Here is a 25,790-nt window from a genome sequence, read left to right on the forward strand (position 1 = left end):
AGTCACACAGATTTATTCCCCTTTTGCTCATCAGCCATTTTTTTCCATGCCACACACCATTACTGATATGTTTCATTTACGTTTCCTACAGGGAAAATTACTGAAACTTAATAAAGTCAATAATGCCCAAAATGAAAGATTTCAGCTTCCTGGGTTGATTGAGCATAAATAAAAACAACCAAAACAACCCCCCAAACATTTCTTTCTCTGATTAGGCAGATCTGATTCTGAATGCGAAATGGGGCCGATCTACCACAACAGTTTCCACAACAGGGCTGTATTTTAAACTCTTCTCACATGCCCTAATGTATCCACAATGGAAAACACAGTGCATACGGAGTTGCGCTGTTTTTCATGCTGGTATTTGCGGTATGAGATACTGAATAACTCTCATCTGATTTTGTTGATTTTTTTTTTCTAGACTGCTATTGAGAAGTTAACCCATGACTACCTAAATCTGTTTCATTTTCCACCATTAATTAAGGCAAGTCTCATTGTTTATATAAGAAGTGCTTCTCGTGTTGGTATGAATATTTTACTGTTCTCGCGTCTCAACTTCCCTACTGTTCGTGGGAGGGCAAAGCAGCAGTTCCTGCAGAGGCTTGTGACAAATGCAGAGGGTCAACAGCAGCAATGGGTCACATCAGAAGAATTAATAGGATAATAAAAGTTGTTTTCAAGGAGGCTCTAAGATTTTATCGTGGAATCGGTAGCATTAAATTAAAAGACTACTGGTTTCAATTCCTTTGCTGTCATTAATCAGAAATTACTCTTAAGAGCCATTCCTCCCAACTGGTGCCACCGACTGCTCACCACTGCTCACCACTGAAGAACAGCAGAGCCCTGGCCCAGAATGAGCCCATCATTCCTCAGCTCGTTAATGTTACAGGAGAGAAGGATGATTTATAATGTCTGGTCACCCTTGTGTTAACCTATTGGTTTTCTGATATCAGTAATGAGAGCCATATAAAAGGGAGAGAGTGTTTGGGAACCTCAGGGCTGCCAGAGCAGATATTTGCCTGATTTAATTCGGTGAGCTAATCAAGCAGTTCTAGACTCCAAACCCTGAAGTAGCTTTTTTAGTCATAATTTATTGCACAGCTATAGAGTGAAATCCACTTGAAGTGAATTTACACACAGCGAAACCCTGTTCCCCGAAGGCGAAAATGAAAGTTGGGGCTTCGCTGCCGTGCCACCTGCAATTCCAATAGCAGTGGCTGCCAGGATGCTTGCAGCGGCACTGTGCCGCACCGGAGCGGCTCGGCCAGGAGCAGAAATTGCACAGCATCTCCCAGGTGCCATCTGTGGCACGCCGAAAACCCGTGCAGAAGCCCTGGCCCCTCTTGGAGCAGCGTGATGGGGGCAGAGTGGTGGGTCCTTCCTGCTGCCTGCCAGACTTGTAGCATCTGAAAGGCAAATCCTTTCTGCCACCAAAGGCCTTGCTCCTGTCTCCCAGGGGGTTGTGGTAGATGTGAATTCTCGCCTTGCCTTTTTTTGGCAGGATTCTGCAGGTGGAGCTGAGGAAAACATAGAGAAAGTAGTGAATCTTGAACTCGTTTTTGGTTATCACTTGAAGCCGGGAAATGGTCCAAAGGTAAGCTGGGAGCGCTGGATCGGTTGGTTTGGTTAACAGTCACTACCCAGAGGGTCCAGTATCTTCTGGACACAAAAAGATAATTTTCTGTGAGAATCCTCTTGTTTTGGAAAGTGCTGACCAAATGTCAAGGTGGCAAATGGGGCTGCATCGGTGATGGGGAGCTGTACCCTAGAGCAGGCGAGGAAGAAAAGAGTGGCACAGAAAGTTTTGACTGAAAGCTTTTGTTTCCTCGTGAACAATTTTTTTAACTGTAATTTTTGTCATTTGGGCTTTTGCTTTGTTCCTTTCATTCCAATGGGTGTGAAATAACAATCCATTTATGCAAAAAACCCCACTCACAGTTGAGCAGTGCCGTACTCCTGATGTTAGTGGACAGGCTATTACTTTTGTCTTAGCAGAAAGTTGGTGTCTTTCTGTGCAACCAAGAGCAGTTTGGAAAATACATGGTATGCATGGCTGCTGGCTGGGGAGGACAGGACTGGCCCTGGTGGTGACTATGTTCACTCACGGTAGTGGGGAAGGAGGGAGGGGTAGGTGCAGCACGTTGCAGATGGCAAAACTACTGTGCAGCGGCTGGTAAAAGGCAATTACCAGCATGCCACATCCTAATCAAACCTCAGCTCCAAGCCGAGCTGGTTCAAGGATCTCTCGTTACACCCTGTGTAACAGGAGCATTGATGACTCCAGATGTTCCAGCAAAGCATTTCCACCATGTTGTCTTTTCTCGAGAGTGAGGTTTGTCCCATGCTTTTTGTTTTCTTTATCCAGCCTGCCATGGGCTCTGAGTTCAAGGGGTTTAGAATTAATCATCTATGTGGAAATGGTGTGCAAAGCATTTCTGAGTTGGAGTCAGGGGTTGTGACAGCAGGATTTGTTTCCTTTTGTATTTGACAAATCTGCATTGTGTGTCCACCCTAAACTTGTGGGTGGCTGACTTTCATCTTGTGTTATCTGGCAGCTTTGCTTTCACGGCATATTGTTTGCAGAAGTCTCTTGATTTCTGTACTTGGTGGTGCTTGCAGGGAAAGCGTTTAGGTTTGTACTTAGTAGGAACTTGGACTCGTACTGAAATCATTTCATCAATTTGAAAAAGCTTTCTGCTTTTTGTCTGGAGATTTCCTTTTTTTGTTTGTTTCTTTTATCCTAAGCACTTTTTTTTTCTATGATAGTCTTTATCACTATGCGAATTACTTTGTCTCAGTGTTCTTGAATGCATGTAGCTTATGATGCTGTACAGCTGCTTTTTTGTAGGTGTGCATCTTTCTCTCCTATGTGCAACTTTACAAGGAACTGAAAGTCCATGAAATAGCTCTTATCTCCCTTCCATTTTCAATATGGGTTGTGAGCTGTAGTGTAAGGAGGTGGGCAACCTCCCCCAGGAAAGTGCAAGAGAAGGAGCGAATAGACCTCTGAGTGCTGGAGAGAAATCCGGGTTGCACTAACGCCTACTAAGTTTGAGGACAAGTAGGTATTTTAGCTTTGATGGCAAAATTTGCAAATGAGACAGTGTGCCAAAGTCTACGGGACAGAAGCTGAATGGTTACAAGAGGACAGGGCTAGTTCAGTGGGCCTGCGTAGTGCCAACATAACCTTTGCAGGTTTCTGATGTGCCAACTGAGAATCCTTTTTTCGGTCCTGCCTTCCCCATGACCTCCTAATGGGTCCTCTCTGCTCTGTGTGCTGTCGGGCCCCTTCCTAAGGAAGCCATTCCCTCTGCAGCCGTGGGCGCATGCCGGGCATGCCTTCCCTGGCATCCGCCCCACCACAGCGCCCGTGTCCCTGATGACATTCTGGGGAATGCGCAATTTGTCACCTGAGTTTCTCTGGGCTGGAAACTTCCGTCCGAGATCTGCTTATTAACTCATACCTGCCTTTAAAGATGTGGCAGCTAAGCTGGTTTTAGAGAGTGGACTGGAAGGAGTAGATCAACTGAGCTTTCAGGCAGGATGCTAGGGCCAATGTGAGCAAGGTAATTTGCATTAAACATAACACTGACAAAGACTGGTGTGGTACATACAATATAGAAAATTTGGCTAGCTTGCTGCTTTGAAAAACCCTGGATACAATCTTCTAGCTCCCCTAGAGGCTGCTTTAAGCCAGCTACTGGTGCCAGCCAGATTTGTTCCAAAATGAATTGGAGATACTGGGCAAACCAGGATTGAAGGGTTTAAACTTCTTTTACTGTCCCATTTTTGTAAAAGAGTGGTGCCTGTTCCTGTAAAACTGGGTCAGCAGAAGCATTTGGGATCATACCTTCCACCATCTTTATAGCTAAAAAGCTGGCCTACATCAGTTTAAAAATAAATTTCTCAAAGGAACTTTACCCTAATCAGTCCCTATAACTGGCTGCCTAGCTAAGAAGCATTTCTCCTGTTTTAGCCATGAGGAGAAAGAGGCAATAAGCTCAAATCTGGGTTACGAGTTGAGAACGTGTGTTCCCTGGGTGATGGGTAGACTGCTAGACCTGTGTACATCAAGGGAGGTTATTAGGCTCAGCTGGGAGCTGGTGCAGCGCAGCAGGAAGGGCTCTCTACAAGGGAACAGGTCATGCTGGGAGGTTTTACCCCAGGCTGGCTCAGTGCTGGTCTCCTGGGCAGAGTTCCCATTAGTTATTGTAGTGCATCTTCTGGTGTCGTTGCACGTGGAAGCAAGCCAGTCCATGCACTTGGAGGTGGCTCTGCCAAAGCGTGGGACAGGACGGACATGTGGGACAAAAGCACGCTCCTGATCCGAACTAAAGCTCTGGTCTGGGCGCAGCCTCAGCGTGCAGCGTGACATGCCGCAATGCCACAGGGCATAAAAGTGCTGGATGAGCTAGTCCACGACGCAGAAACCATTTGAGGGGTGCAGGTTCATTCAGATGCGTTTGACTGGTCAGAGCACAGCACCCTCTCAGGTGTGAAGATGGTTCCTCGGGGCACAGGTGTCCTCTCCCTGGCACTGCACCGAGCCCCGTTGGCACAGCCAGTGCAGCTTCTCTGTAAGCAGGCAGAAACTTAAGGGTCTTGGGAATGGCAGTGCCTTTTAGCAAGGATCCTGATGAATATATTTCAGGATGGCATTCGAATGTTCAGCCTTGTCTGTACACTGAAGGAAACATTGACTTCCCAGCATGCAACTTTACCAGCCTCAGATTTGTTATCTAATTTAAACTGCATCTTCTAGTGGGATTATGTTGGTTTCCACCAGCTGACAGATGCAGTCATTTCATTAAAGTTTCCTTCCCTTTTTAGCTGCATCTTTGGAGGTGATGAAAGCTCAGTTGACCTTTGTGCTCTCTGAATGCATCAGGAGTGAGAGCTGCAAAGCTAACCTGGTTTTTAGAGGTTTCTTTCCAACTCTTGTAGTTTGAGTTATGTGGTTACTTCCATTCACTTCCTTTTAATGACCTTTCTGTACACAATTCCCACTGAGCTGAAAGGTGATAGATTTAGACATTTTATATGAATTTTTTCCACAAATTAAAAAAAAGGGGGGGGGGGGACACACGACACGCCAATTAACTCCAAGATACCAAAGAGGGTAAAAAAACAAACCCTGGCAATTGTGGCTTGAGCTGATTCACAGAACTGCAGAGGGAATTTTCAATGGCTTTCTCATCCTAGGTGGCTCATTAAAATTTCCCAATCAGGGAAAGGTGTCTGAGCTGTGTCGGCTCCGCACTGATGAATCACCTAACCCCTTAAGAAGGATGGTTCACAGCCTTTTTGTCTCCTGTTGATGCATTCTTTAGTTTTGGTCCTCAAAAGGGCAGATTTCACCATGCCTTTGAATGTTTTCATTTTTTACCGTGTGGCACAATCTGACCTATATCCAAACACAAAGCCTTGAAGTTGGCTCACCATTTTGCCTTATTTTTCCCCAGTTAACCTCTCCCTCCATTTGACAAGGTAAGGAGCAGAGGCTCTTCAAAACCTTCTGCTAACTGTGTGAACTATTTTCTAGCCTTGAATATCCAAACTGGGATATATTTTAATGCTACTATTTAAATGTGTAGTGCAAAAGTGAATATAATATTAAGGCTACTTTAGAGAGACATTGCGACCAACTCTTCCTGTGGAGAAACCCAGGCTGGCAAAATGCAGGCAGTATCAGACAAAACAGTACTGAAATAGTTGTTGTAACTGGAATGCAGTTGAGGTTGAGACCGTTTCTGTTGCTTCTTCCTCTCCACCCTCCCACTACATCAACACTCATAAAACCTTTCTTTACCTTCTTAAAAATAATTCCTAGTTCAGACAGACATCATATATCATCACCAGTTTAATTTGCCATGTAAGGTACTCCTCACATTACAAATGTGGGGAAAAATAAAAGCAAGGGCCAATGTCTAAAATGTAAAATTCCAGTTTTGTAGTTTTTCAGTCACATATATTCCCCACACTGTGTAGGTATTTTAACCCACTTCGGTAAGTGAAGCCAGCAGAAGAATTGGCTTTATCTGATCCTTCCTTTGCAAGATACTTTCAAGGACCTTGACTTTCTAATGTGGAGTTATTTAACCTTATCTCAAAACCTCATCTTCTAAAGCCTCTCGCTTTAATTACATCTCAAAGCACAATGCTTTCACTACTAAGGGCTAATAGTTAGTGCAAGAATCAGAGTAGCTGTGTTTGTGTGCCATTTTCATAGATTTGCTCCTATAAGTAGTCAGTAAAGGGGTAAATACTTTGTGAAGGAAAAACAGAAAATCACCTAAGCTGTAAAATAAAACCACAGCCACATTTAAATATAACCAGCACGATTAAGAACTGGTTAATGCAGTCTGCCAAGGAGGTGGATCAGTGGTAGGGTGTTAAGACGTTTAGTGCAGGTGATCTGAGCTCCTTGTATTTTCTTTCAAAAAGGCTTTTCTGGACCACATATTGTTTTCACACGAGGTGGAGTTGGTATAACTCCGTCACCTCCACTGGGATTGTTCCAGCTGTAGCGTCCAAGTGTAACTGAGGTCAAACTCAAGCCAACACCTTTTAAAATCCTTGCGTAGGCAGTGCTGAGCCAGGGATTCCCATCAGAAATGATTCCATAAACCCGAAGAGGCATATAGACTTTTCAGCTAGGTAATTTGCTCACTGGACTTTCTAGACTTTTTTAATCTCAAGCTTTATTTTCATACTTTGGCCACTCTGAATTAACTTGCCGCCTTCCACACGTCGTTTCTCACGTGTACAGCCTCAGTCACGGATACATCTGCAGAAGCACAGACAGGTTCCCAGTGGTCTGTAGGCTTGGCACGTCCTCTCCAGACAAAAGCCTGGAAGAGGAGCCTCTGTCCCCGACACGTGCAGGACATGTCCAGCGGCCCCGCCGTGCCTTTCCCGAGCTCCTGCGCACCCTCGTCCCCACGGCCAACGTGCCGCAGGGCTGCAAGCTCGCCGTGTGCGAGCTGTAGTCTCCCCGCACCGCCCCACCGTCGGTGGGGACATGGTGTCTGCGTGGCTCCGGCGCCTTGTTCCCACGAGTGGTCCGCAGGAAATGCCGCTGGAGGACAGGGCTGGTTCAGGCAGCACAGGAGGGCACCTGCGCCGCCCTCAAGGAAGGGACTCCTGTTTTTCATGCTTCCACCTTTACGGTCCCGCTGTCGCAAGCAGGCTGCTCATGTGGATGATGATGATGCCTGCAACCGCAGCAATCCCCGTTTGCTTCTGATCACATGGCAAGGGCAGCTTTGGGTAAATGCTGTGGCGAGGCTCGGGACCGCTGTTATCGCAGAGCTCTCCGTCTCAGCTGCTGCAACCTGCTTTTCTTGGGGCACCAGCCCCCAGCACATAGCGGTGCCCGGTATTTACCATTTTGTTCCCCTCCGCGGCGGCACAGAGCTTCGCAGCGCTGGATGTTAAAGAAAGGCGCTGCCAGGGGACAGATATTTTTGGTACCGCCGGGTGGTCTGCGTAGGTGTTAAAAAGGCCTTGTGCTTCTCCAGGCGAAGCTCCAGCCAGCCGCTGCCTGTTGCCTCGCGGAGGAGTAAGAGCTCTGGCTTTCAGAGGAGGCACCCAGGCAACTGATAACATAAATATTTCTTTCTCTTGCTTTGTTTCTGTACGTTTTAAGACCATCTCTCTCAGAAGGCCTCCCCTCCGCCCCTGTTTTTTTCTGCCTGCACAGCTGAAACAAAACCGGCGGTGGAGCCACCTTCTCTCGCTGGAGCCTGGCTGGCAACAGCCTGCCCTGACCTGAGACACCAGCCATTGTTAAGGGTATAACACATTTACATATTTTGCAATAAAACATCAGTTATTTGCATTACTGTGTCAAGTTTTATTTGATTCTTTCACCTAAAAATGACTCATTTTCCTTTCTTGTATTTTAAAAACCAACTACTCTAAGCTTGTTTGAGAATAATCAAAAATTGCCCATTTAGCTAGAAGTCATTTTCTTTTCAAAAGGCAAATGTTATTTAATCTTTCAGCTGTTCATTGTGCCATCATAAATACTTTCTTTTCAGCACAGTTGTGGGGACTGAAATGAGCCCACTAATTGCCTCCCATTTCGACTGACATGTGGTGGTTTAGTGGAAAGAGAACACAGCGGGGAGAAGGAAATAGGAGGCTGAGAAAATGAGAGCTAATTATTTTCACTGCCTCATGTCAGGCTCTGTGTCAGCCTTGTTTTTACAAACTGGAAGGTTTAGCACTAAATAAAACAAACTGGCGTCATGTTTTTATATACTGGCAGTGTCATGGAAGCAGCTGCACATCTCAAAGACAATATAATGCCTGCATTCGCATGGACACCATCTGACAGCCACTGTGAGCCACTGCTAATGAGGATATCACAGTGGTGCCAAGTGAAAGGTGCTGAATTATGTATGATTCTTCATCAGTGCAGCAATAGTCCTGTACATCATTATGAGACATTGTTTTGCTGAAGAGATTAAAACATTCTTAGTTCCAGACCCTGCAACCTATACACGCTACAAGAGGTTATTAATGGAATTTTTAGGGAGAGTTTCTTGTGGATTTCTTTTTGGTTAAAAATATCTCATGGGACAAAGCCGTGGTGGGTCATGACACTATATATATAAAGAAGAGAAGCAAATTAACCATAATTGTGTTATCTTCCTTTAAATCCGGAATAATAAAATATAGTGTAGCAGGGTGATACATAATGATAAATAACCCAAGTGCTGTCACTAGATGTTCAACTCTAATGCCTTTAAAACAGCAGGTTTCAGCAGCTGAGATAGATAATAGCTAAGAATGTAAAGGAGCTTCTGGGGACCTAAATCATCAACATGCTACTACTTTTAGTACCAGCATGACCAACATTTTTTTCATACTTGTTTCATCTTGCGTTACATCTTACTTTTCTTCTAATATCCAGTTGCCTGCTACAATGCTGTTTCCATTTTTTCTTCAATCTTAAAAGAAAGAAAAGTTTATTGCAACCACTGATTTTAAAATGAATCCTGGATTTGGGCCTCCTTGAAAAATTAGGTGTCTCCCCAGCAAGAGTTTTAAGCTGTTGTTGCAGGAGACATGTTTGTTGTTTAAAGCCTGTGCCTGATCTTTTTCATTTCCCTTTTGTTTTTTGTTGCAGATGTTAGCACATACGGGGTTAAAGGAGTGTTGTCACCACAGTAAGCTGGAGACTTAATTTTTAAAGTGTTCTCATTTTCTATTTCGAAGCTGAGGATAAGTGGCTCAAAATACATGTGGGATTTGCTTTGCTTTTCTACAATCATTTGCAGAGGCTGCTGATTTATTGGCTTTGTCCAAGTGTTATTTGGAAATGTTTTTCACACAAAGTTTTGCTGGTTGTGCCTCCCAGTTCTGAAACTAGGTTTTTTTTAAAACAAAAAGCTGAAATTCTTTATTTAAATCAAAATCGAGCAGGTAAATATTGGGAGGTATTTTAGTGCTTGAATTACAAGATGTCCAGGGGAATCTCTTTGAAGGACTTGTGTAAGTATATTTATCAACCAGACATTCTAAGCAAGCCATTTCCAAATTATTTTCCCACATACGTCTGGCACTAAATGTCGTCTTGATCCAAGAAATCTTATGGCTCTGATTCATCAAAGAATTGAAATACGTATACTTCATTATTCTAGCCAAATTTTTGCTTAAGGGGCTGAGCATCTCTCTCCTATTCATCACTAAAAAAGAAACTAGAACTTGATTGGAAAACAGGAAAATATGTCCCTTTCTGCAGCACACAAATCTCACATTATTTACTGCGTGGTTGAACAAAATGGTTACCAAGTTTGTAAGACAAGTAGCCACCTACTTATCTTAGATATTTGCCAAGTGCCTTGACTCAAAAGTCACCTAGCTGCTGTCTTTTCTCCTTCCTTTTCCTTCCTTCTCTCTGTCTTTTCTATCTTTTCTCTTTTTCTCCCAGCCTCTTTTTCCCTTTCTCTCCTCTCTTTATTCCCCTGTCTCTCTCTCCCCTTTCCACTGATGATTTTACAATTAAAACCTTTCCAAATAAAACAAGACGCGGATTTTTGAGTGACCAGAGAGGGTATGCTTAGTGTGGTAATTTGCCCTTTTGGTGTCTGCGTGGTGTGGCTGGAGAGGACTCCAAGGAGGACCGAAGGTTTGGGGGCTGGATTTGAAGGACGGGAGAGTGTTTTTCTTTCTCTGAAGCTGCAGTTCGGAGCCGGGGAAGGCGGTGTTTGTGCAGGGCTCGTGCATCCACAGCTGCGTGGGGCAGCCTGATTCGTTACCGCACGGAGAGGGCTCCTGCGTGCGCGGCGGATCCGGTGAGGGGCTGGGCGCTGGCAGGTGCCCACCGCCTGCCAGACCCTGGATTTACACAGCTTGTCAGCCTGTTCTTTAGAGATGGTCATTTGATTTATGCTGTTTATTAAAACAAGCTCACGTTTGTCATATCTGTTCTGTAGGGAGACGTGAGTGAACAGCACAAAATCCTGAGTCGTGAAGACACAGGAGCCCGGGCACAAGGTGCGGCCCTGGCTCTCGGATGCTTGACACTGGTCTCACGGCAGGAGAGGCACTGAATTATAACTGGAGGATAGTATTTTACGTCAATGTTTTGTTCTTTCCTTGGCTCAGGTGTTTTTGTAAAACTTGTAAATGTCATCAAGCATCTTGTCTCTAACCTTGGGTTCAATCTGCAATAGGGAATCCAGGTAGCATGAATTTAGGAAGTCCTGCAAAAAAGTCTGGCAACAAGGACAGTGGGGCAGGGAGAGGAGCACAGTTTGAGAGGTGAGCAGGAGTCAGAGACAACTCGCTTCGCTGTTGCTGTTCAGTTACATAGCACGTACAGTCCTCAGCCGATGTCAGGGCCAGGGCATCGTGCTGTACCTACGTGGGAAGTGACAGGCGTAACCCTGAGTTAGCTCACAACCCAAAAAAGCAGGACAGAAAAAGGACATGCGAAATGATACGGTCCATGATCAGGAAACAGAGGCACAGGGCGACTTCGGCGCCTTATCAGGTTGCGCAGGAAGCCGATGGCAGAACTGGAAACCACTTGGCACCTCCGAGTCTCAGTCCGGTGCTCTGACCACTGGACCGCAGTTCCCATCGCGCAAACTCGCACAGGGCTGATGCGAAAACCAACTCACACGTCCACTCTGCTCGTAAAACACAGAAGCTTTCAATGGGGACAGATGGACACACAGGGCCAAATGCTTTCATAAGCATAATTTGTTGTTGCGGTTCGGAAATGATTATACTCCAGTTTTCTTTTATCTTGGAACTGCCAATTCAATGCCTGATTGAAAGCTTTGAGACTTCTGAGGGCTGAGCTCCTATGTTACATTTATGAGAGATGCACGTGCAAACACTAGCAGATAATCGCATGTGCGAACGGATACTTTTTAGGCTGCTGTACGTTTGTGTGTGCAAATAACTGCTTACGCAAGCCCTTGGCCCTAAGCGGCCATCTGTGTCCCCATTGAAAGTTTTTGCATTTTCTGAGCAGAACTGGGGAGAAGACTGCCTCCTGCAAACACTGAGACCGCACCTGCCCAGCCGGCGGCGTGCGGCAGGCACAGACCCTCCTGAACCCCTGGCATGTCTGGAGGAGCCGCTGTCTCTGTGAAGGGCAGATCTCCTGCCTGCACAGAGATGGAGACACTCTGCTTCACTGCAGCCCTGTTAGCCCTCAGGGGACTGACTTTTGGAGGAGCTCAGTGCACCGGATAGTATCTAATCCCCAAAGCACCTACTGGGCACACCAGCAGATGTTGGCTGGTTTGCACCATGGACAGGCAGTCTCCGGTCCCCAGTGGGAGCCTCCCTGGCCACAGGCACAAACCCTGGTCCCAGCGCTTAGCCCGCGTGGGATGTTCCGCACGATGCTGCCAGAGCTGTCAGCTTCTGCAGGCTCACTCCTGTGCAAAGTGTTGGATGTTGGCCCCGTGTTCGGCTCATGGGATTATTTAAGGATACCTTTCATTGCTTTGGTTTATTAGACTGACTATATGATTAATTTCTAAGCTGAGCTCAGTGCCTCGCTGGGCACCCAGTATCTGAAATGTGAGCTGTAATAACCAGCTCATCCTCTTGCCCATTATTTGAGCGACTGTCTTAACAGTGTTTCACAGAACCTCTGGTTATTTGTTCCCGGGTTCACCGGGAAGATGTCCTTGGAGCTGGCTGTGACCCTGAGTGACAGCTCCCACCGCTGCCCTGTGCCTCCACCGCCATGCGGGCATGCAGAGCTCCCGCACTGCCCACTCAAACAGGCTGTCCGTTCAGGTGGGGATCCACACCTCTGAAGGCATCTAGACCTGTCAGCATGGTGACTGTCTCTCAGGGTGACCTAAGAGGAGAGTGAAGGAGAGAACCCGAGGGTTTGCCGTTATCAACACTTTTACTGGAAAATGTGCATATCCTAAAATATATGTATATTCCTTACCTTTCTTGTTGGGTTATTTTTTTCCCCCATATATTGAGGATTAGGTTTTGGGTTGTTTTGGCTTTCAGTTTTGTTTCATTTTGGTTTTTTTTTATTTGTATTCTAACAATCCAGTATTCTTTTTTTATTATTCATAGGATTGTAAATGGAAAATGTACATGGAGATGGACGGGGATGAAATTGCAATAACCTACATAAAAGATGTGACATTCAACACTAACCTACCTGATGTAGAGATTTTAAAGATGACAAAGGTATTTACAGCCTTAAAGCTTTCACGAATTCACAGATCTCAAACAAAGACATTAAAATACCACAGCAGTCGACTTTTGTGCTTGCAGAAGCTCAATCTCTTGACAGCTTTTAAATAAAATGCACATTTTAAACAGATTTGTATCATAATAGGAGTTAGGTATTTTGGTTCTCTTTTAAGCTGACAATAATGTTAACAATAGAAAAATAAGAGAAGGAACTAATTTATATTTTCTTGTTTTAATTCCATCTTATATCCTCTGAATTTATTACCCCTTTTAAAGAAAAGAATGTTCAAAAATTACTTTCCTTTTCAAGAGAAGAAGGTGATTCAAATGTTCCAGTTTGAAACTTCATGTGATTTGTCTGGGTTGGGGTTTTTTTTTCTCTCTTTCTTTTTTTTTTTTTTTTTTTACATGGTCTTAGAACTTTTACATGGTTCTAAAACTCCCTTTTTCATGCAACGGTGGGTTGCAAAGACTGAAACCCATCAACTGACAGTACAGCACTGAACATCTGCAATTCAGTGTCACTGGGAATTTCACCTTATTTCAGAACCTGCATGTAAATATTTACCAGCCAGCATTCAGACTGCTTTTACCGTAAGAAACAGAAGCTTTGTTAATGCAGAGGGCATTCTGTTTGCTGTTATTTTAATTGTTTGTTTTTATTAATATGCTCCACTTGATAATAGCTAACAAAATAAATTCCTAAATGAAAAAATATACGGCTTGATTACCAATTAGAATGCTGCTCTAATGTGCACTGATAAAACCTCCCAAGCTCCTGAATGCTTTTAACCGTGAATTTTTGGGGCAAAATTTTGGGGGAACCTTTGGTTATTTTTTCTAAAGGAAAAACTGAAAATCAGATTCTCAACAGTCAGAATTTTAAGGAAAATGTGAAAATATGATTAATTGCCAAAAAGGATTCTCATGTTTAATTCATGCTATACTGTTTTTATAGTTAGTGATTTCTGGAACAACACTTATGATTTTTTAAAATGACTGTTATTATTATTTTGTTGCAAAATAGTTTTCTATTTAATTTTCATCTTGGATATTTTAATTTTTTCCTTAAAAAAAAAAAGGCTTACCGTTAAATAAACTAATAACTAGATACAATAACATTAACTTTTCACATACTTCAACATTTTTATATCTGTCAGGGAATATCTCCGAGACTCTCTAGATATTTCTTCTTGCTGGCCTCTGTAAGTCTAGCAGAAAAAAAACTGTACACGCACAAAAATGAAAAAGGTTTATGCCCCCATGAAAACATTCGATGTTGTCTTACCTACTGTCTGTTATTTTGTTATTTATAGAAATCTCTTCTCAGTTTCCTTTTGAAAACAAGGAAGTAAATAATTCCAAAATATATTGCTTCATCTCATAAGAGTTTAAGAAAAGTATTGATGTTAACAGTATGGGAGCAGATGAAAAAAGGCAAATGTTGAAAATATCTTTGGGGTGTTTCAGAAACAAGTCAGGAGATGAAGAGCACCTTATAAAACTCCCACCATGTTTTTTTCAGCCACCATTTGTAATGGAGAAATGGATTGTGGGGATAGAAGAACACCAGTCTGTAGAATGTGTTGTTACGTATGAGGTAAGCTCTAAGAAACAAATTAAAAAATTGTTTATCCAAGATAAAACCCACATGGGAGGTGTGGAAGCAGCATCCTCTGGCTTTGTTATATCCTATAATCAAGTCTCAGCAGCCTGTAATTAATTGTAAAATCTAAAGTTCAGAGCAAAACCTGAATGAGGTTTACAGAGACAATATCCTCAGACTGCTGCCTGGGATGGCTCTTTTTCTCAAGGACAAAAACTCCTTTTGCTTGAAGTGTAATGGTCAGTGTTGTTTGCATTACTTGAAGAGACTGTTTCCTTTTCAATGAAGTGCTAATTAGGAGAGCAGAGTAGCAACAGGAGAAGAAATAAAATGAGAAGTCAAGAGTAAAATAAGACAAAATAAAACCTGGAAGACAATTTAATGTGATAGAAATTAGCCTTTGTAAAAAGAGTTTGCAGTTACTTACAAAAGTGTTTTTATAAAGACCAATGCTGTGCACAAGGAGGCTAATAATTGAGATTGCAGCACTGTCCTGAGCAAGGATTCAAGCAGTGATGGAGAGACAGGGAAATCCTGGACCTTGCTTGCCTGTCTCAGAAGTGAAGAACAGTAGTTTTCTTTCAGCGTGAAGTTTCTCACAGGAGTCATAGGCCCTTAACAGCAGATTGAAGAGCTTGATACTCCAGGAAAGTTTTGTGGAGGGTCCCCCTGCAAAAATACCTGCTTAGTCCTACCTCCTTTAGCAGAAAGCACTGCCCATTTGACGCTCACATTAATAGAACTAGTAAAATATATTTTTGTGTTGTAGAGGAAGGCCTTCAGATCTTTCCACCACATGGTACATGAATTGAAACAGTTATTCACTACCACATTTTTAGCATAATCACAAAATACCAGCCAAAATTATCTAGAGTCTAAAAATACTTGAGAACTGGCTAAGTGGTTTTTCAAAACAGACTCTATATTGAAAATGCTGCTGCCGCCCAGGCACTAGTGGAAGTTCCCTCACAGGAGAGCTTAGTGGGTTGTGTGTTGTTTTGTCCTTATATGCGTTACGTCTTCATGCGTGTTTTGTCCTTCCTGAGCAGAGTGACGTTAGAGCTCCCAAAAGCACCAGGCACATCCAAGCTATCAGCTGGAGCAAGGTGAAAGCGCAGGATGAGGTCGAGACAGTACAGCTCATGATACAGACCTCGCTCCCCAACTCGGAGGGGAATTCACGGAGCAGATCTGACTCAAGTAAGTCAGTACTTTATCGCTGACGTGGGCAAGGCGTATATGGGGAGAACAGCAAAAAGTCAATGCCATTATTCTGTTCCAACAACAGAGCACACCTTGCAGCGTCAGGTGGCATTGTGGTCCCTGTGATGTCTCCGTAGATGCATGCAGGAGCACCCTGGCATGTCTGACAGCTTAAAGGCTAAACTTTGGGTAGTAACGTTCTATATCATGATGTAGTTTAAGGGGGATGACCTGTATGCTCCTATTGGAAGCATGCTGGAAGCAGTCAATGGCGATTAGCTACAAATCTTTCGTCTACTGTGGTCGCTTGCAGCTGCACATCAACAGCAGACATAGAGCTCAGATCCGTCTGCTCCAAAACCCCAAATGCTTCACATCTTCCAGTACTAAGCAGCCTTAAATCCTGACACTTTTTCCACCCCTTCCTTGGGTCAGCTTTGGGTCAACCTTTTGATTCCCTCCGGTGTAGGTCATTGGGAGAGGTGTTTCCGCCTATGGTCCAGGCTTCTTCCCCTCTCTGTTGGCTTATGTGTACACATCCACAGTAGCCTTTCCACAGTGGCAGGCGTGCTCTTCTCCAGAGTCTGCTTGTGGACGCTGGATCAGGGGATCAGCTGGCAAATCTGCCCTTCTCCAGATCCACCCCTCTTCACCAAGACAAGAGAGTGCTCAGCTTTGTGGAGCCAAGTGTATTGGCATAGCAAGAGGATTTGGACTGAATTATAGCACCCACACAAAGTGTGCAGGGCCTGGGGTGAAGATATGTTTCTCAACCAGGATGTCAGCAAGGCATCTGCTTAGAAAGGAGACAATCTCACAGATGTCTACCCTCTATCTGTAGGCAATAATGGAGTTTTCCACAGCTGTTTTGAGGATCTTGGGAGCCAGTGCTTTTAGCAGCTTTTATCCTGGCTTTCTCTCCCTGCAACCCAAACTCAGCAGGAGTGCTTCGGCCAGCTCTTCCCTCCTGCTCTTGGCCACACAGCACACAGGCAGCTTTGCACAGATGTTGTGCTTGGATACAGGGCACCTCCTGGAAGAGATGTGTGGGTGCAGATTGCTCTTGCTCTGGCCAGTGCTGTTGCAGGGGGGGCACACACACCAAGGCTGTAGCCTCAGAAGCTGCATGTGGGGTGGCACAAAAGTCCCCTGTGGGCAATACACTGTTTTGATAGGTACATGCTGCCAACCTGGCAGACCCCATAGGTCCTCCTGATGTCCTGCTTTGCTGTGAGGAAGAGTGGAAATCTTCCCACTGCACTTTTCTTCCACAGCTCAGCCTGCCCGTTTGAGCGAGCCCTGGCTCATCGTTATCTGACTTCTGGAACAGTGTTTGTTCTGGCTTCTGGGGCTTGACTTCTTCAGTGAGATACATTTAATAGTACAGTGGGCTCTACACTGCAGTCTTCATTTCCTAACTAAAGTATGCCACTGACATAGTCAAACTCAATTCAGTTGACTCTAGCACAGTTCTGCCTTTAAGATCTGCTGTTCTTTTTGTAAAGGTGTTTCTTAGCCACAGCTGTTTTTCTCATTGATTTCACAGTAGGGCTGCAGAAATGTTTGGGTTGGGACAGCTGAGGAGCAGCACAGGAGCTGGAACAAGGTACCAGTCAGCAGAGAGTGAATTCTGATTTTGTACACTGCTGCCAAATGTAGAATGGCCTCATGAATTGAGAGGTGCTGGGTTTAGACTACAGACACATCAAAAATGGGTGCTCTTATTCCTAAGCAATTATGATCCTTTTGCAACACAACTGTGTTTTGTAATGCAGATGGGACATAGAGTATGTTCTAAAAGATACATCTTCACTGCAGATAAGCTCTGCTGATGGAGATTACCCTGGTTTCGGGGTGATGAGCCATACAGTCGTACCGAAGTGTAGTGGTGTATCTTCACAGGCTGGCTCTGCCACAGTAAACAGAGCTGCTTTCATTTTTTTGCGGTGAGTGGTGGGAGAGCTTGTCTGTCCCTTTGGCACATGGAGGAGTTACATGAAGGCACAGATGTATGGTCAGCACCCAAGTGAATAGGAACAGTTCAGAGGAGGTGGGTTACCAGACAGCACAAAAGCTGTCCCTCAGTTCTAGTAAACTTTCTGGCCTGTCTTCTTGACCAGACCACCCATCCCAGGTTTAAAACCACCAAATCCAAGCACAAAGGTAAGGGTAATACCTGCCTAAGAGGCTAAAATAACCAGCAGTGAAGGTACTACGTCTGTGGGCTGCCACATAGAGCATTTAATTCAGTGTACAGAGTTGGTGGCTCAGAGACCATATGAGGGAGAAGCCTCCCAGCCCACGAGAGGTGAGAGGCAGCCCCACAGGACACACTGGGAGGTCCCTGCTGGGCAGCTGGTCCCTGGGCTAGCGACTGCAGCTGGCTGTAAGGAGCAGGGACTGAACAGCTTGAAGCTGCTGAAGGGACCCCCTCATTCAGGACAGCATCAGCACTGGTCCCACAGGGCATGTGGTGGCCACCTGAGAGCTGATAACAAATGAAGACCCAGACTTAAGTCCTGAGCCTGCTGCTTCCAAGTTTATGAGGTCTGTGTTTTACATCCACAGCCTTGGTAGGAGGGCACAGGGGAATGGCAGAGGAGAAGGTGTCTAGCAAGTACATTTCAGCATGCATGTTTCTTTTGAAACTGTGACTTTCAAGGAGGTTAAGAAGCAGAGAAGGCAATTCCCATCTGTCTTTCCGTGAAAGGAGGTTCATCTCTCAGTGCAGCCAGAGCTATCTGCTGTGGCGGTGTCACGCTTGCACTTTGACAGGAAAGACAGTTTCCTTTTGACATATTTGACATTAAGTTGAAATGATTAAAATCTCTTGGGATTCAAGCAAACTCTGGGGAAAGGAGGAATGGAAGAGACCATCCATTACGTCTTAACAGCAGCAATCCTAACGAGGACAGAGCCGCTACCCAGCTCCCATAAAACTCCCCACAGCCAATGCAGCATTGCAGCAAGAGGCAGAGGGCCCACAGCATAGGGAGTCTTTCTCTGGAAAACCAGCAAAAGGCAAGAGAGGAGCTGGGGTCCTCTGCTGAAGAGAATAACATTTTGGTCGCATTTATGCTGCTTCAAGCTTGCAGGGTTATGCTTTCCTGTTAGAATGATACTAGCAATCTTTAAGGACAAGTCATTCAAATCTCTCTAGAGCAAAATTATTTAAGCTGCTCCCCATGGGTTTTTGGCCAGAACCGTGGCCTTGGATAAGGGGAGAATTCCTGGTCTCTGCTCTACACATAAAGTAGCAAACCAGGCAGCCCTCGCAGTTCAAATGGAAAATTTACAACTATTGTATTTGCTACAGGCTTTCATGCAAACCACAGGACTGACTTTCAGAAGTGCTTCAGTCTGATCTCTGGGAGCTACAACTTTTGTTACAACCCCAGGGCTGTGACAGTAGGTGAGAGGGAACTGTAATACCCCGAATCACTCACAGTTAAGCACTGTCTGAGCTATCCTGGCTGAAGCCTTCTGCCTCACTAGCTTTTCCACATATAGAATTGATTTTCTGCATGAAACCAGACAGAGCGGTGTAGCTGGAGCTTAGACTCAGTATCTGGAGCATGCAAAGTGGATTGACTTCTGAATTTGTAGTAACAGTAACAACTGAAGTGGCCCTGGTTGTTGTGGAGTGTAGCGGTTTGAAGAGAAAATGGAGCGAGAGGAGGTGAGTCTGGCTGCCGCAGTAGGGATTTGCACTGGTGTCTGCACCACCTCTGTCTCTGTGTTCGTCTGCGAACAGCGTGACCGTGCCGGCTGGGAGAGACGCAGGTGGAGGGTGATGCTGCAGCGGTGCCAGCACCTTGGGGTGCCCACCCCATGCCTGCTCTGGAGGTCTCCAGGCACTTGTGCAATGAAAGCTGTGGAGAAATCTGCCGCGGCTGCCAGAAGCATCACAGGAAATGTTTAAAACCAGGTTGGGTTAAGACCACTGGGAGGCCCTTGGGAGTGGGAACCCACCTGAACAGCCAAATGGATGGTTCAGTAAGTGTCTTCTAGTCTAAGCTCCATAATCTGCACTGGCATCAGAAATATTTGCATCATTTGCTATTTTAAAAGTCCAACATTATGTTCAACCATAAGGTTGAACATAATCAAACCTAGGGCTATTTGCTGCCGGGCTGGGAGGGAAAGGGTGGTTTGAGATATGTTGAGGTTCTTCCAAGACAAACCCTGGTGCCTAACCTCACACCTTTGGTAAACCAGAGGGTGGTTTTCCATCAATTCACAGAAAGCTGACTGTGTTTCCATTTCCCTGCCAGGCATCGACAGCCAGTGGATGCAGACGCTGCGGATGCACCAAATAGCAAAAGCCATTTCCCTCCAGCACGGCCACCCCCACAGCCCGACCACCGTCACCCACTACCTGCCCTACCTTCGAAGCCAGGACTCCTACGCCGCTGCCGTGAGGAGGACACGCGGTCCCGTCAGTTACCAGTTCACGTCCATCAGCCACTCCAGAAACTCCTCTCCCCTCTCGCACAGTTTGGTGAGAAACCTCTCGAATCTGCACCTGAACTCGAAAGGCAGCAGCACCTCCAGCACGGCCTCCGACACCCCTTCGGAGAGGGACAGGTCTGCCGGCAAAGGCAGAAACGCCTCGCACAGCGGGAACTCCCGCAGCTCCTCGGACGGGCGGTGCAGCGGGACCAGCTCCCCGGTGCCCCCCCGGCACTCGGGAAGAGCCTGCAGGACTTCCTCACCAGTGGCCCCCCCGGCCTCCCAGCACCGCAGGTACCCCCGCAGCCCCCCCCAGCTCAAGGCCATCCCGGGCATGCCCCCACAGGGTGAGAGCGAGCCCAGGAGGGGCGAAGGAGAGAGCAGAGTCAGCGAGGGGGGGTGGATAAAGGTGCAGCATGCAAAGAAGCCCCACAGGCAGACCGCTGGCAAGCCGGGGAAGGAGAGGCCCAAGGGGAGCTGGCGGGGCCGGAGGACGTTCTGAGGGAGGAATTTGCCCCTTTATTTGACTGACCAGCGGTTCAACCTAGAGAAGATACGCCCGCTCCTATTTACTTCACCACACGGAAGCTGGGACGCCACCTCCCTCGCTGGCCGGCGCAGCCCAGGGCCTGCCCGTGGAAGGGGAGAGCTGCCCACCTCCCCTCCTGTCACGGTCAGTGCCGAGGGGCTTCATTTGATTTTCTCCCCTCCGTTTGGCTGCTCATGTTCTCAGCTGACTGGATAGCCACTGATTTGCTTAATATTTCAACAATAAAATCAGTAAGGCACAGCTGGGTGCCATAACGAAAGGCTCTCCGTTTCATCCTTAGGGAAGGAGTTGTGCTGCTGCTACATCTTGCCTTGCTTATGTCTCCAGATGCCAAGTCCGGCTCTGAGGGGGTCTCCTCACCCCCTGTTCAGTCTGCTTCTGCCAGGGCTATAGGAAGAAGTACTATTTTTATCAAACCAGCATAGTCTGAAAAAACAGGAATGCAGGGAGATTTTTCTCAAGGTCCATTCCAGTAGCTTCACTTCTCCACTTCCAGCTTGCCATCCCCTCTCAGGAATTTCTCACCTCGCTCTTTACTAACAGCCCCAACACCAGCTACCCGACACCACTGAGCACACTCTGTCACATACACGGTTGTTGTAGTCAGAAGGAAAAACAAAAAATAAGCTTTATTCTTTTGGGGGAAAAAATAAAAATAGAGGGAGAAAAAGGCGTTCCCTTTATCATAGTTACATCTAACCCCACTGAGGTCTATGATAATGTTTATCCCTCAGCAGCAGGCATTTTTTAATTGAATTTTTAAATGTGGCCAGACTGTGTCGCTTTTGTCTTTCAGTCTTCAGGTATTAAAGACAAGGTCAGCAAAGTTTCTGATTAATGTGGTCTTTAGCTCCACCAAGAACAAAGACATAGCTGTAGACTCGCTTGTCGTCAGAAAGTTTCTTCTTGGCCTTTTCACTCTAAGCTGATTTCACACAATTAAAAAGGAAAAAAAAAAAAAAGTTAGGGTTTTCCAAGATGCAAGAGGGGAAAAAAAAAGAAGAAACAGATAAAAGGAGCTGAACCCAAAGCAACGCATGATACCCTCTGAAAGCCAAGAAACTGTAAATTAGAGATGCCTTTGAACAAGGTGCTACATACCATCCATGCCAAGCGGTGCTTGCTGGCACGCAGTTGTGAGCGATGGTGGATGAGCTGCTGGCTTGTCAGCCCCTCGATGACCCCCATCACCATAGTCCTGTCACTGGACATTCAAAAGGACATGTAAATTCCCTGCTCCACACAAAGACCACTCCTGGGGGTACACGCAGCTCTCCTCCCTCTGATTCCCACCAGCCCCAATGAGTGCTGAGCCCCATGGTGGGTTTCCCAATACCTACCAGAGTGAACTGGAACACACATTTCATGAATTCAGGACAGGGTCCACCAAAACCAATGGAGCAGGACACAACTGATACCAAGTGTTGGGAACTGGATCTCTGTCATTTAAGCACCGTTTCCTCTGACAACAGTTAAGAGCAGAAAAGATAGTAAGAAGCTTTACCTGAAAGTGAATGGGGCTGCACATGAAGCTCTGTGATAACAGAGCTTGCCACTTTCTTGTGGCTTCAAACTGGTTGAAAGCTAGCTAGTAACCCAGCTTCTGGTCCTGGTTTACTGAACCTGACAAATAATTTGGGGATGCGGACAATCCACCACTGGATGTTTCTCTGTCACAACTTAGCAGGACACTGGGATTTTGTCTAGGTTGGGGATCCTTCCCTAACATTTCTTGCCATGACCAAAATGGGCTGGAGGATACCAGCTGATAGTAAGCGCACCTGACAGCACTTGCTGGAAATGTGCTTGTGTTATTAAAATTTGGATATGAATCTCAGGAAGCGAGATCTTGTTTCACGGTTGGGCCTGCACAAATCCTAGAAAGAAACTGCAAGAGTTTGGAAAGTTACATTTCTCTTCCAAGGTGATGAGGTTGGTGGTGTAGTTGTACAAGTCTGAAAACAAGGCCCTACTCAGCAGACACTGTGGGCTGGTGGTGGCAATTCAAGATTTATCAGCTGCCTGTGGTTGATTGTCAAGATGTCCAGCAGGATTCCTCTGCTGTTTGTAAGCAATTTAATGCTGTGCCTAATTTTAATCTGCAATGCACTGTCTGTCCACATCTGTTGTATTAAAGCGTTCATTAGCATTTAAAGAAGGAGCGGATGGTATTGATCACACCTATTAAAATTAAACAATCATGCAATAGTGACTGATTAGAAATCCTTTTGCTGCAACAGCATTGCTGGTTAAAGCAACAGTGAGTGAACTTGTCAAAAAAAAAACCCCAAAACGAAAGTCTCAGCAAGATCTAGTTTTCCGTCTCATTTTTATCACTCTTAATGTGGCTGCTCCCTATCTTGGTAATAATTCATTATAAGTCAAAATGTGCTTACATTTTCACCCCCCAGTACTTTATGAAGCCAAGCAATTTATTTCCATGTTTTACCAACACGCAGCTAGAAGATCGTGCACAGCAATGTGGAAAATCAGACTGTCTTGGGCAACTACACTTCAGCAAATGTCTGCGCTTTGGAAAGGAGCCATACTGCGTTACCTTAGGGGTTTTGTAGAAGCCTGTTAAAGCCAATCATATTTAAGTACCAGTAGGTCTAGATTTGCACACTAGGAGCTGGACACGCTGCCCTCCATTCATACACATATCCTCAGCAGTGCTACACCCTCCCCCCGTGTCTGACTTTGCAAGTGGCACAAAATATCACTGCTGTAGAGCTGCCTGTTGTTTTCGTGGCTCTCCTTTCTCTTGGGCTTTGTATCTCCATGTGCTGATGTTCCTGTTTTCTTAATCCCCCAAAGGTACCTGCATTTTCCTTTTCCATAGTTCAAAATGCTCTGAATTATAAGAAGCTAGCTCTAGGATGGCTGCTGGAATGGATGATGAAAAATAGTGGCGAACTCACGAAGGCAAATTCAGAACTGGGCGTCCAAAGTGAGTGGATATTTGCATCCAATGGGGAGAACGTTTACAAAATCAGATTTTTTTTTTCAATTAAAGTGTGAGACTGTGACAGTCAGAGCTTACACAGAATCTGTTTGTTTGTTCGGCAACATTTTATTCTGGCTCTTGAGTTGCCCTGCTCCCTCTGGGTGCCAGACATCGGGAGAAAGGTTTCAAGGTGAACGGCAGTGTCTCCCTCCAGCCATTAGTTCTTAACCCTGCCGGTGGGTTGGAAGGGAAGAAGTGATGCTCAGCTCAGACAGGAAGAGTAGGTTAACCTCAGCATTATGGTCCTTGGTTTTCTGAAACTTTACAGGCTTTCGGCCCACAGCTGATGTCCTCATGGCATGAACAAAAATGATGCTGAGACTTTTTTTGGTTTTCTGCCAACAAAATGTGTGGTTCAATTTTTTTAAGCTTCTTTTTTTGTCTTTCCCATATACCTAAGGATGTCTTTAAAAAAAAAAGAAAAACAGGAGGATGGAGAGCAGGCACTTCACACTGAGGTTAGCAATCATTCTTCTTTAGCTCAGCAAGGTGTCCCAGAACTGGGTCTGACCCTGGTGGATATTGGCTTCCTAAGTACACAGATTTCCCCAGCAGTGCTTGGGTACCTGCAGCTACTGTCAGCAGGACTGCTCATAAGAGGCGAGTGTCCTGGGGACCCGCTCTGCAGAGGGACTGACAGCTAGCCCAGCAGTGTGGTGTGGTGCTGCATGGGGAAGGGGCCAAGCGACGGCACTCTCGGGGCACATTCCTTGTGTCCTGCAGGTCAGAGGCACGTATGCTGCTGTGCTGCAAACCAGCTGGCTGTTCCAGCACCTGTGAAACTCTGCTCCTAAGCATAGCAGGCAGCACATGAATGTGAGACTCCCTGGAGCGAAAATATTGCCCAGTCCTGCAAACACAGACTGCTTTTGTTCACATGCAGCCAGGACTCGAGGGGGCTGCCCACGTGCAGCTTGCTCGACAGAGCCGAAGGCATTTCTGAAAGGGGGAGAGCTGCTCAGAGGGCTTTTGTAGCTGCTCATCTTCTGCCTGGCTGGGGAAAGGATGAAACAGCAAAGTAACCCGTCTCCCAGCTCAACCCCTCACACAAGCCTTTCCTTTTCCTGCAGAGCCTTTGCAAATTCACAGAAGGATGATTGTTGCAGAGGTGACAGCCCACTGAACAGTCCAAGGGGCCCTGAAATCATAAACAACCCCAGGCTGTTCCTCACCCTAACCCCTTGTGACATGAGTAGACTGTCAATCTATCCCAGGGCAGTGGAGTTGCAGTGGTTGCTTCTTATGGCCCGGGCAGGAATTTCACCCAGGTCAGTGTTTGATTTGGGCAGTGCTGTAATCTCTCTCTCTTGCAGGATTTCTAGTTGTTGCTTTGGCCTCATACTGATTTCAAAGCACATACCGAAATGTTATGCCTGCACTGGGCTCATCAGGAAAATAAAAAGTCAGAGAGGGGAGATGGGGTGGCTGTTGGATCCCTTTTCACTGGGGAACATGGCTGTCAGGGTTTCAGCCTGTCCGACTGCTGCCACTGCACTGTACTTCTGTGCTGTGGGGGGATCTAGTCATACTGACTGGGTGGGATGGAACCTGATCATGCTGCACTGATTCTGCTGAGACCTGCCTGCAGCAGGGGGGATGCCAGTGGCCCCTCTGTCTCCCCATCTACACTTGGACCTCAATGATGCCATGCCAGCGGACAAAACACTGCCATGCCCCTGGGAACGGTGGTTTTCAGGGCTGGGGATCATGGGTGTCATTGCTGCTGGTTGATTATTTCTGTGAAATGCTGGAGAAAGCAAGCCCAGTTCCTGTTCAGCTGGGAGGAGAGAGTGCCCATTCACGCCTCCCCCCCCAGTGCTGCCACAGCTCAACTAACACCCTGTGAGAACACCCCGTGAGAACCTGCTTTCTCGCTGGCATCAGTGTGAAACAAGGGGTGGTTTTGGACATTGTTTACTTTTTAAAGAAAATACTTGCTACTGCAGTTTTGCTCTTTCTAACCTGCTCCCACTGATTATTTTCTCGCAATTGGCCATGCCTGACAGCAACGCCACCCTCCCTGGGCACACACCAAAACCCCATACGCTGACCACGATCTGGCAGCTTGCTGAGCTGATTTAAGGAGCAGAAGTTGCCCAGACCCTCTGCAACCCCTCTCCCTCCTCACTCAGAGTGACAGCCCCTGGCCAGGGCACCCCTTACCACTGTCCTCCTCTCCAGCTCAGCTGATGCTGCTTAGGATCAAAATCCAAGTATTTTAAGACATCCTATAAATCTACTGCCAAGAATACTGGACCATGCATCAACGAATAAGCACT

At 46.0% G+C, this 25,790-nt stretch overlaps 1 protein-coding gene across 2 annotated transcripts in view; it reads left to right on the forward strand.

The window, feature by feature from the left end:
- Window positions 1–20,763, forward strand: part of MAP3K20 (mitogen-activated protein kinase kinase kinase 20) — a 95,496-nt gene extending 74,733 nt beyond the window's left edge. For both annotated transcript variants that reach the window (XM_069781447.1, XM_069781446.1), the window contains exons 15-20: window positions 422–484; window positions 1,502–1,594; window positions 12,571–12,687; window positions 14,219–14,293; window positions 15,349–15,499; window positions 19,777–20,763. In XM_069781447.1, the coding sequence (XP_069637548.1) occupies window positions 422–484; window positions 1,502–1,594; window positions 12,571–12,687; window positions 14,219–14,293; window positions 15,349–15,499; window positions 19,777–20,456 (1,179 nt within the window). In that variant the 3' untranslated portion in view covers window positions 20,457–20,763. The remainder of the gene's footprint in view (window positions 1–421; window positions 485–1,501; window positions 1,595–12,570; window positions 12,688–14,218; window positions 14,294–15,348; window positions 15,500–19,776) is intronic.
- The last annotated feature ends 5,027 nt before the right edge of the window (window positions 20,764–25,790 follow it).

The sequence above is a fragment of the Haliaeetus albicilla genome, chromosome 4 (assembly GCF_947461875.1).
Source record: "Haliaeetus albicilla chromosome 4, bHalAlb1.1, whole genome shotgun sequence".
NCBI lineage: Eukaryota > Metazoa > Chordata > Aves > Accipitriformes > Accipitridae > Haliaeetus > Haliaeetus albicilla.